Source organism: Bison bison, unplaced genomic scaffold (assembly GCF_000754665.1).
Source record: "Bison bison bison isolate TAMUID 2011002044 unplaced genomic scaffold, Bison_UMD1.0 scf7180017864163, whole genome shotgun sequence".
Taxonomy (NCBI): domain Eukaryota; kingdom Metazoa; phylum Chordata; class Mammalia; order Artiodactyla; family Bovidae; genus Bison; species Bison bison.
This window is the reverse complement of record NW_011494735.1, coordinates 1,144,546-1,157,000: the sequence shown is the minus strand read 5'-3', so window position 1 is coordinate 1,157,000 and position 12,455 is coordinate 1,144,546. Positions and strand designations below refer to the sequence as shown.

Here is a 12,455-nt window from a genome sequence, read left to right as displayed (position 1 = left end):
GGGGTGGGGTGGGGCTTCTTTTGATTAGGTGCTTCAGGGAAGTCCTCTTTGAGGAGGCAACATTTTGGTTTAGCCTGTGACAACAAGCAACCAGTCAGATCTGGCAGAAGAGCATTCCAGGCAATAAAGATAGCCAAGCAATGGCAACCCACTCCAGTACTCTTGCCTGGAAAATCCCATGGATGGAGTAGCCTGGTAGGCTGCAGTCCATGGGGTTGCAAAGAGTCAGACACAACTGAGTGACTTCACTTTCACTTTTCATTTTCATGCATTGGAGAAGGAAATGGCAACCCACTCCAGTGTTCTTGCCTTGAGAATCCCAGGGACGGGGGAGCCTGGTGTGCTGCCGTCTATGGGGGTTGCACAGAGTCGGACATAACTGAAGCGACTTAGCAGCAGCAGCAGCAGCAACACAAGGACATACGACAGGAGCAAGGTTGAGTCTATAAAATCTGACTGCAGATATTTTTTCTCCTTAATTGTAGCCTTGGAAGCAAAGTTCTGACCAACCTAGATAGCATATTCAAAAGCAGAGACATTACTTTGCCAACAAAGTAATGGCTAGTCAAGGCTATGGTTTTATCAGTGATCATGTATGGATGTGAGAGTAGAACTATGAAGAAAGCTGAGTGCAGAAGAATTGATGCTTTTGAACTGTGGTGCTGGAGAAGACTCTTGAGAGTCCCTTGGACTGCAAGGAGATCCAACCAGTCCATCCTAAAGGAGACCAGTCCTGGGTGTTCACTGGAAGGACTGATGCTGAAGCTGAAACTCCAATACTTTGGCCACCTCATACAAAGAGTTGACTCACTGGAAAATACCCTGATGCTGGGAGGGATTGGGGCCAGGAGGAGAAGGGGACGACAGAGGATGAGATGGCTGGATGGCATCACCGACTCGATGGACATGAGTTTGGGTAAACTCTGGGAGTTGGTGATGGACAAGGAGGCCTGGCATTTTGCGATTCATGGGGTCACAAAGAGTCGGACACGACTGAATGACTGAACTTAACTGAACTGAATTTTAGCCAAACTGAAATGCTATTTTGATAGAATAAAGTTTAAAAAATATTTGGGAAAGAACCCAGAAAAAATTATTTTTGTAATTTGCACTGCTCTTTCAATAGAAAGAGGATTAAGAAAGTTTAACTTTGTAGAAGCATATATACTGTTTAAATGATTTTTAAAGGTATGTGCCATGACAAAAGGTATGTAAGCAAAATATTTAATAGAATCATTCTCTACTGGGAATTCTCATAAATTTAACACATTTTGAGTTTAATAGAAGACTTTTCTACATTCATATTATTTTTAGCATAAGTTTTTTGATGTTTAGTAAACAGTGAATGTTAGGCAAAAGAATTCCTACATTTACCAAAATTTTCTTCTCCAAATGGTTTTTCAATTCCAAAAGGCAAACTTAAGAAAGAGTACATTTTCCTCTAGAAACCTGTTTACTTATTAATCCATGTAGAGGGAACAGAATTTTCTATTATACTTTAGCAACCTGAGACTTTAAATAAAACTGCCTGACTTCGAAATAAACAATTATCATAAAAGTATACTATATTAATATATACCTTTGCATGGCCTCCAAATTCATGACACTTATACTAGATTATTTAAAACTTCATTTTATATAAAAATATACTGAGTTTTGAATTTTTTCACAGAAAGAGTGTGATGTGTCCACAATAATGTAGTTAGTAGGTGGCAGAATTCAAGACTCTTCCTTTATTTAATAAAGGGAGCAACCAGAATTGATATTATGAAACCCAACCTGATGAAAACCTCATGCAAAACTCATAAAATATAAATTGCTAAAGTATTGATAAATATGCAGTGTAGGACTCTTTAAAGGCTTTATTTTAAGTCTATTTAAGACTATGCTGTATCATTAGCACTCATCACTGCTCTGTGACTCAGTTGCTTCGGTCATGTCCGACTCTTTGCAACCCTATGGACTGTAGCCCACCAGGCTCCTCTTGTCCATAGGATTCTCCAGGCAAGAATACTGCAGTAGGTTGCCCTGCCTTACTGCAGGGGATCTTCCCAACCCAGGGATTGAACCCCCATCTCCTGCATCTCCTGCAATGCAGGAGGTTTCTTTACCACTGAGGCACAGGGAGGCCCCTTATTGCTGCTCTAAAGGTCTATAAATTGAAAAACAGAGCCCAATCAAATTGTAGTTAAAACACAATTTCTCTCACTTTTATTAACATAAAATTTCCCTCTGTTTAGTACTTCTCATGCTCTTTCAGCAGCCTAATGAATTTGCAAATACATCTTTAAATAATTAAACCTAGACTAAGGTTCACATTAAAATCATTAAATGTACATATATGGTCATATTTCTAATTCTGTTATTAGGTCTAATCATGTCATTGTTTGAACTAAGCGCAGATAACTTCATTCTACTTATCAGCCAATTATTTTGCATTTGAATTCCAAAATGCACATTTGAATTTTATAATGCTTTAAATCAGGGTCTCAGATTTATTAGCTATTTTTACACCTTAGTTTTTATAATCAAGACAGAGTATTAAACAATAAATAACTATTATCAACAGAATTAAGAACTAAATTCAAATTTGTGAATCTTCTGATTATTTTTTCCTAATAGAAGATGTAGTTATTGAAAATATAAGTTAAACTTATAAATTTAATGTAAACTTGCTGATTACCTCTTCTCTCATATTTTAGTAAATATGTAACAATATAGGCTTATATTACTTGAGTAATTCCTATAAGGAAAAAAAATTAGAATTTATTTCCGGATATTAATTTCTGAGGAAATTTCCTATTGCTCCCCAAAGTTACCTTGTTTAGGCTCTCAGGGTACTGTAATTTTGATTTTCAACCAGGCAATAAAGCAGTAGAAATTAAATTTCTCTTTCTTTCTGCTTTCTGAGGAAGTAACTGATTCTGTAATTGAGTCACTATGCCTACCTTTCTTGATTTCCCCTCCTTTCCATATGCTTCCTCCAAGTATTTAATATAAGGTACAAGAATTCTGAGTTCTTTTATATTAGTGTGTTGGCAAAAATCAGAAGATTCTTGAATATCATCTTACTTTGAAGTTTAGTCTGGAAGCCACCACTTCTCCCGTTGGTGTAATTATGGGAACATTTTCACAAATAATTCCATGCTCCACATCAATAACTTTTCCTATAAGTTAAGGAACAGTTTACATTTCAAAAGGTATCATGTGTTATTGCTAATTAAATAACTTAAAGTATAATGCAGCATAACAGATAAATTTACTATAAAGATAATTCACAGTAATAAGTTATAGAAATGAATGCAAATATGGATATCTATATCTAAAACAAAGTCTAATGTAAACTTGCACATTTTGATGTATCTATTTGGACTATCTTTCCCAGAAATATTATTCTACAATAATATGATGTTAACATCAAAATGAGAGCAAAGATAAACTCTATCTGGTATTAGCTACATTGTTTATAACTACTTATTTCTCTAAATTAAACTTTCCTACAGAAAAAAAAAACAATGCTGCAGAAAGGAAACAAAGACATAGAAAACAATCTTTAAAACTATAATAACAAAATCAAATGATAGAATAAAAGAGAATAATATAACATTAATTCTATTATTTGAATTTTAAAAGCAAAAAAAAAATCATTCTGCCATATGTACAGTTTCCAGGAATTATTCTAGACATTTTATCTTAAATAAAAGTAGTATAGTATTTTTTATGATAATTTTAGTCACTATTCCTCAATATACAGCACTAACTTTAGGAATAATTGTTTAAATAACTAAATGTTGGTTCCTTAGCTATCTTCTAAAATACCTTGGTTCTGTTGATAAACACCTAAAATATAGATGTACAAAAACATTTGAGTTTAATACCTTTGATTTCCAGTGTCTCACTGAGGGGTATTTCTATGTTAGCTCCACCCTTGCTATGGTTTTCACACTCTTGCAAGACAGCAGTTCTCTTATAAATGCCTCTTTTCACTTCATCAAAAACCCAAAACATGTTGTATACTCGAGCAGTATAGCCTGCTAATTCAGTTATCTAAAACCAACGCAGTGATATAAAATAGTTAATATACTCAAGACAGACTTTTAAACAAATATGCAATCACATAGGATTCTTGATTTAATGTTAAAGGTCTTATTTTATTATGTGAAAAATAGGTAAGCATATCTGATAACTAAAACTAGCAGCACTAAAAAGCTTACCAAGAAAAAGCATAGCAAGTTGACAGTTTAAGCTTGACTGGAATTATAAAACTCATCAAAATTATTTATTCAAGTCAGGATTCAGAGTGACATGTAAAGATTTCAGAATATTAATGAGACTTAAAAATCTTCCAAAGTCTTTCAATCGATTTTTTGATTTGGCTCCATTTACATGAACACTTGATTTCCAGAAATTAGAAGTTTTGTGTAAAGCTTAAATTCATTCAATGAAATTATTTTGATATGTTTTTTCAATTTAAAATAGAAGATTTTAAGAAGAAAAATGCATTTTTTTCTTGTTAAGAAATAATCTAAGTCAAAGTGGTTATCAAAATTCCTAAATTTACCCCTGCTAGAAGATACCAACATGGAGTCAGCTCAGTGAAAAACTTTAAATTCTTTTCAGGCCTAATCCCAAGATTCAGTTTCTTTTCAAGCCAAACATGATGTATATGCCCAAAGAGAAATATTAAATATGACTTTTTTCTAGATGAGATTATGAGGTAAATCTTTGTTTTAGTTAAAAGACTCAATAAAATGGTGTCTTGCTCCTATTCTGCCAGTTGTCCAATTTAGGTTGAATCTCTGCTACTTTTCTATTAAAAGAACACTTCGTTATCAAGGTGACTCATGTGAAAGGTGATTCATGTCCTGTTAAGACCATCTTTCTCAACATAAAGGGTGCAATAAAAAACATTCCCTTATAGAATTGTTTAGTAGGATATTGGTATCAATAAGAAAGGCATGTCACTAATAAATATCATGTAAACAGTAAACTGTGGACTAATATAATACCAATATTTGCGTAAGATTTTTGTGAGTACAAAACTAAAGCAGGGAATGAACAGGTATTATCATTAAAAGCCTTCTGCCACTTGTTTCTACCATGTGAGAGGTCTATAATCAGATGAGTATTTCATTTCTGTATATTAATGTTATACTTATTATATAGGATAGTTTCTAAAACATTTCCTAGAAGAATTTTTTGAGTTTCCAAGTAGAGGTAAACAGCACTAAGGATTAACAAAATATGGATCCAAAAGAAATACAGGAAAATATATTTGTGTAAAACAAATCTAAACATATTTGGAGGTCAATTGAAAAAGGCAGAAGGCACTGAGTTAGTATAACAGGATGCAGAGGTGAATGGGCCAAGAGTGTAAAAAAAAAAAAAAAAAATGAGAATGCGATTGCCGACAAATTACTTCAAGATATATGAAAAGGGGGTTTCTCTAAAAAGAAATCTGGTTCCCTTCAGAGCTAGTGGAAAACCATGATGCTTTCATGTGCTTTCACAGCAATAATAAGATTCTTTAGAAGTGAAAATTCTATGATTCAATGCACATACAGTCAAAATAAAACAAAATGCAATCATTTCTTATGTTGGAGACACTCTAGAAAAACAAATTGATATTCTCTCTGTGACTTAGCAAAGTATTTGAATGTGAATTGTATAAAATTTTGATTTGTCATTTAATTTTAATAAGAAATTTATTAGATCAAAAAACCTACCCTCAAAGCTATGTCTCCAGATTATCAAAATTACTATTTGAAAAAAAATTTTTGAGCTGTTTTGCTTTATGGCCCTAAACAACTGGTTTTATCTTTTAAAAAAAAATTCAATAAATCAGTTGTTGAAAGAAACTGAAAAGTTCTGTCAGCAAATCACAAACTTTGCAACTATCTTATATAATTTATTCAAGGATAATTTAATAGGCAGATAAATTTATAATGATGCTCTGGCAATCTATATAGATACAAAAGCCACAGGAGTCATTAATAGCAAGAATGACTATCCATGGGAATATTATTTAATATCTGAATTGAAAAGAGCGACTTTTAATCTTAACCCTGTGATATCTGTAGGTCTGTTTGTAGATCGTACTACCATTCTTTCAGGAAACATTTACTGACCATATACAATCTAAACATTAAAATAGATGTTAAAAATGTAAAGATGAATAAGATAATTCCTGCTTTCCACTCAGGGTCTCAAGCAGGAAATAAACAATTACAATGTGGTAAAGCACCAGGTGTACTATGAGCACAAAGAAGGAAGACCCAGGCTTCAAAAAGAAAGTGGAATCACAAAAGGGTTTCTTATATGTGGTCGACTTGAGGGATAAGTAAAAGTTTGTAAGGTGTATAAGTAATATTATTGGCTAACATTTATAAAAGTGCTTACTATCATAACTCTACAAAGTCATCACCTTCATTATCCCTATTTTACAGATGAAGAAATAGACACAAACAGGTTGAGTTCAAATAATTTGCAAACACTGGAGCAGGAATTTAAATTGAGACATTCTCACTCCAGAATGCATACCAAAAGGCCTCTTAGTAAAATTTAAAAAACAAATATGTTATACTACAGACAGAAAAAGAGGAGTTGACAATTGAGAGTATAAAAACTGAAAGATAATAAATACACTTGGGACTTGTCCTTTATCTTGATTTTACTCTTAGCAGTTTTTGCTAGAGAATAGGTGTTTCCAAAACAATAAATATATGTAGTAATTTACATTTTTGCTTGATTTTCATACATCTTATTTAAATCAAACTGACAAGAAATACAAGTACCTCTTTGTATGAAGACATAATCCTTTCAATAGCATCAGCTCCAGAAGCCAATAAATTTCGAGCAGTGGTAAAGGCTTCTGTCCGTTCACTAACCATAGCTTGTTTCTGACCATCCTCTAGATCTAAAAGCAAATTAAAAACTATTGAATTTTTTAAGTAACTAAATGTTTTATTTTATACTGAGTTTTGATTCAAGCTGTGACTCAATCATATGTGAACTTTTCATTAGTATCAGGATTTCCTAGAAATTAATGAATTATTACAAATATAGTATTTGTACCAGATTTTATTCAAATCTTCCTTTGTCTTATTTTTCTAGGAGAGTTAGAAGAATTAAATCTATAGATATTAAGACAATTTTCATTAAGCATTCTTTTAACCCTTACCAAATTCAACTCCCTGCTCTATTACAGCCAGGTAAAAAAATGCTACTGATTCAGTCAATAAAAAAACCAGTAACTGGAATCTAAGCAAACATTTCTAGTGTGATTTCTTTTAAAAGAAATGCAAAGTAGCTGACCATCATAATCTACCTCTGTCTACTCATTTCAACTTTCACCCTATAGTTCAGCAACACCCAAACAGGTAAAATTCTGTTTACTGTCTAATATTTGCATATACAATTTCTTCTGATTTTAATATACTTTCCTTTGTGCCGAGCTCTTTCTTAAACAGTTAACTATTTAATACGGGTTTCCCTGGAAATCCTCGTCTGGCTTTGCCAGTGGACTATAAGTTATTTAAGGGGCAAAACTGTATTTTATTCACTGTTCTTAACTCACCAGAGTGTTTAGAACCTACTATTCGATGCTAGCCTAATCCATAGCTTATAATAATCGCTCTTAAATGTTGCTGCTGCTGCTGCTAAGTCGCTTCAGTTATTTCCAACTCTGCGACCCCATAGACGGCAGCTCATCAGGCGCCCCTGTCCCTGGGATTCTCCAGGCAAGAACACTGGAGTGGGTTGCCATTTCCTTCTCCAATGCATGAAAATGAAAAGTGAAAGTGAAGTCGCTCAGTCGTGTCCGACTCTTAGCGACCCCATGGACTGCAGCCTATCAGGCTCCTCCGTCCATGGATTTTCCAGGCAAGAGTACTGGAGTGGGTTGCCATTACCTTCTCCGTCTTAAATGTTAGGCATTATTATTTTTTGTAAGTGTTGTTATTTTATATTTAGCAAGTTTAGTCTTGCTCTTCAAAATTATTCTCTCGAGGTCATTACTTTTATCTTGCCATCAATTTGATTCTCCATCCAGTCTTTCTACAGACTATCACCAAAGTTCAAAATTGAAAGCTATAAATTAATGAAGGAAATTAGAATAATAGAGCCATATATCATAGCCACTGTGATATTTATTTCATCTGGATTTATCTCAGCAAAAAAGGGCTTTTTTTTTCTCCCTGACAATGCAAGTATTTAACATGTGCCCAGATATAATTATCAGATACTTTCACCTTTACTTGCTCATAGACAGCTCAGCTGAGTCTGAAAGGGATCCATGCATAATAGAAGGTAAATTCATTCAGCAGATATTCACTGAACAGCAAGATTTACAAGAAATTAGGCAAGGTGCTATAGGACATGCAAGGATTAAATGTGCTTTTCAAACTCTCCTTAGGGAGCTTACAGTTTGGTAGGAGAGAAGACAAGTTTCCAAATAACAATGCAGGGCAACCTATGAGGAGAGTTAGTGTGATGAATTTGAAAGAGACGAAAATAATTTCTTGATGAAAGAGACAGAAAATGCTTCATGGAGAAACAGACTGTGAGTGAGGGCTTGAAGACAGCATAAAATTTTAAAAGATCACAAGTACAGCATAAGCAATACCTCGGGGAAGAGAAATTTCAGGCAATGCCAATTGAATAAATAACTTGGTCAAGTTACAGTATTGGTTGGTGGCAAGCACTGATTTTATTTTGAGAATCAGAACAACCATGAGTTCATGGGAACCTCCTGGTTTGGCTATTGAGCACTGCTTTAGAGAATTATTTTTGTTTCCCTGGAAGTTAGTTGTACAAAGAAAGGCTATAAGAGTTAGTGTAAGTAAGAAAAGAAAGACATGATTGGATAAACTGGGAACAGAATCTTCATATACTAAAGAACATTTAAATGTGTGGCAAAATTTAGACAGCCACAAAAAATTAACAAAGGACTCTCAGCAAGCTACCAAAATAGTGATTGTTATATCAGTTAAAGTGCTAAAATAGTTTTGATGCAGAGAATCTGGCTAAACTAATTATGGGATTTTATCAGTTAGGGGTTTGAATAACAGCTTTCACTGACAGTCTGTATTAAAAAGAGAACACTAGCACAGACAGACTGCTGTCTGGTATAGGATGCTACTTTCTCTACTACTTTGGCAGACTAACACCTACTGGGTTTTCTCCAAGCTTTTAAACTTGCAAATTTGTAACAAAATCACAAATAGCTCCGGAAAGATTTCATTTGATATTTTTATTCTACTAATTGTTCTTTAGCAGGTGGTTTAAGAGCAGTGCAGGAGTATTTTATCATACACACAGTAGGGAACTATGTGACTTCTATGATAAGGTCAGATTTCTTAGTGTCTGTTAGACATATAAACTCACAACCTAAAGCCCTCACCTATTTTGTATGCTAGGTAGACACATTTCATTTTCCTTACCAAATATTTTCAATATTTTTTCAAACGTTCTGCATTTAAGGATTTAATAGTTAGCATTATATTCTCATCTTATTAGTACTTTCCAGGCCTGATAATAATAGGTATATATTGAAACATGGTCATATCAGTTACTATTTCACTGAAAAGATGAAAAAGGATTTTAAAATGAAGGATTTTAAAATTATGTCATAATTTCTCAAATCATGTAGAACCATATGATGCAAAGAGTGAACCCTAATGTAAACTATGGACTTCAGTTAACAATGTATAAATTATGGTTTATTAGTTGTAATGAACGTACAACACTAACACAAGATGTAAATAAGAGGGGAAACTCTGGTAGGTACACTGTACTTTCTGATAAATTCTCCCATAAACCTAACACTGTTCTAAGAAAATTGTCTGTTAATTTCATAAAAGTTGAAAAAGTAGGTTCTTCTTTTGTACTTTTACCCTTTGATTTATATTTGAATTTCTTTCTTTTTATTTATATTTTACCTTTGACATCTTGAAAAATCTCAGCAAAAACTTACAGCCTTATCCAACCTCATACCACATATCAACTTTGAGTAGACTGACGTGAAATGAAAAATAATTAATTTCTAAGAGATAAAATTGGACAATATCTTATGACCTTGGGTTACACAACTATTTCTTAAACAGGACACAAAGCCATTAACCACAAAGAATTAATTGACAGACTGAATTATATTAAAATGATTACTTCACTTAGACAAGCTGTTAAGAGATTGAAAAAGGAAAAATCAACTGGGAAAAATATTGGACATTTTGTGCCTGTGTCTGACAAAAGACTTACTACAGAATACATAACAGCTTTTACAAATCAGTAAGAAAAAACATATTTAAAAACAATCTAAAATTAATCAAAAAAATTATCAGTATTTCATAAGAATGGCTATCCAAATGGCCAACAAATGAAAAAAAGTGATTAATCTCATTTGTCAACAAAGAAATGGTAAGACTACAATGAGGTATCACTAAAAACTTACCATATACCTAAAATGAAAAATACCTGAGTGAAAAAGACTGACATCAAACACTGGCAAAGAATGGAACAACTAGAATGCTTAGACATACTATACAAGGTTACTTATGGAAGATTCCCAAACCAGCAAATAAATGGTCTACTACTAATAAATGGTCAGTAAAATAATTACCTTTGATGAGGCGTGGCAGGGGTAGGAGTAAGTAGGGATGGGGGTGGTAGCCTTAGGATGAGGATAGGACTGGGAAAGGGTATGAGGACTTCTGGGATGAAGGTAAGCTTCTATTTCTTCTGAGTGGTGATTACGTACATGTGTTAACTTTATGACAAGTCATTGAGTGGTACACTAATGACTATGTCCTGTTGACATACGTATTATACTTTACAAATGTAACTACTTAGATGCACAGCTACTTACAGCTAAAAGTATGTCTGATATATATTGATAATCGCTGTTATGATAATTGGTCAACAGGACAATTCAGTTCAGTTCAGTCATTAAGTCGTGTTTGACTCTTTGTGAGCCCATGGGCTGCAGCATGCCAGGCTTTCTTGTCTATCACCAACTCTTGGAGCTTGCTCAAACTCATGTGCATCGAGTTGGTGATGCCATCCATCAATCTCATCCTCTGTCATCCCCTTCTCCTCCCATATTTAAGCTTTCCCAGCTTCAGGGTCTTTTCCAATGAGGTGGTTCCTTACACCAGGTGGCCAAAGTCTTGGAGTTTCACCTTCAGCATCAGTTCTTCCAATGAATATTCAGAACTGATTTCCTTTAAGATTGACTGGTTTGATCTCCTGGCAGTGCAAGGGATTCTCAGGAGTCTTCTCCAACACCACAGTTCAAAAGCATCAGTTCTTTGGCACTCAACTTGCTTTATGGTCCAACTCTCACATCCATACATGACTACTGGAAAAACCATAGCTTTGACTAGACGGACCTTTGTTGGCAAAGTAATGTCTCTGCTTTTTATATGCTGTCTAGGTTGGTCATAGCTTTTCTTCCAAGGAGCAAGCATCTTAATTTCACGGCTGCAATCACTATCTGCAGTGAATTTGGAGCCCAAGAAAATAAAATCTGTCACTGTTTCCATGTTTCCCTATCTATTTGCCATGAAGTGATGGGACCAGATACTATGTTCTTAGTTTTGAATGTTCAGTTTTAAGCCAGCCTTTTCACTCTCCTCTTTCACTTTCATCATGAGGCTCTTCAGTTCCTTTTCACTTTCTGCCATACAGGTAGTGTCATCTGCATATCTGAGGTTACTGATATTTCTCCTGGCAATCTTGATTCCAGCTTATACTTCATCCAGCCTGGCATTTTGCATGATGTACTCTGCGTATAAGTTAAATAAGCAGGGTGACAGTACACAGCCTTGATGTAATCCTTTTCCAATTTGGAACCAGTCTGTTGTTCCACCTCCGTTCTAACTGTTGCTTCTTGACCTGCATACAGATTTCTCAGGAGGCAGGTAAGGAGGTCTGGTGTTCCCATCTCTTGAAGCATTTTCCATAGCTTGTTTGTATCCACAGAGTTTAAGGCTTTGGCATAGTCAATAAAGCAGAAGTAGATGCTTTTTCTGAAACTCTCTTGCTTTTTCTATGATCCAACGGATGTTGGCAATTTGATCTCTGGTTCCTCTGCCTTTTCTAAATCCAGCTTGAACATCTGGAAGTTCTTGGTTCACATACTATTGAAGCCTCACTTGGGGAATTTTGAGCATTACTTTGTTAGCATGTGAGATGAGTGCAATTATGTGGTAGTTTAAGCATTCTTTGGCATTGTCTTTCTTTGGGATTGGGATGAAAACTGACCTTTTCCAGTCCTGTGGCTACTGCTGAGTTTTACAAATGCACTGGCACATTGAGTACAGCACTTTCACAGCATCATCTTTCAGGATTTAAATAGCTCAGCTGGGTTTGTTTGTAGTGATGCTTCCTAAGGCCCACTTGACTTCGCATTTGAGGATGTCTGGCTCTAGCTAAGTGATCACTCCATCGTGGTTACC

At 34.5% G+C, this 12,455-nt stretch overlaps 1 protein-coding gene across 2 annotated transcripts in view; it reads right to left on the bottom strand.

The window, feature by feature from the left end:
- ABCD2 (ATP-binding cassette, sub-family D (ALD), member 2) overlaps nt 1-12,455 on the bottom strand; it is an 86,154-nt gene that overhangs the window by 66,951 nt on the left and 6,748 nt on the right. The window contains exons 3-5 of one of the 2 annotated variants that reach the window (XM_010841507.1): nt 6,795-6,916; nt 3,879-4,047; nt 3,073-3,167 (exon numbers count right to left, since the gene is read on the bottom strand). In XM_010841507.1, coding sequence (XP_010839809.1) covers nt 3,073-3,167; nt 3,879-4,047; nt 6,795-6,916 — 386 coding nt within the window. The remainder of the gene's footprint in view (nt 1-3,072; nt 3,168-3,878; nt 4,048-6,794; nt 6,917-12,455) is intronic. The other variant, XM_010841508.1, reaches the window with a different exon arrangement.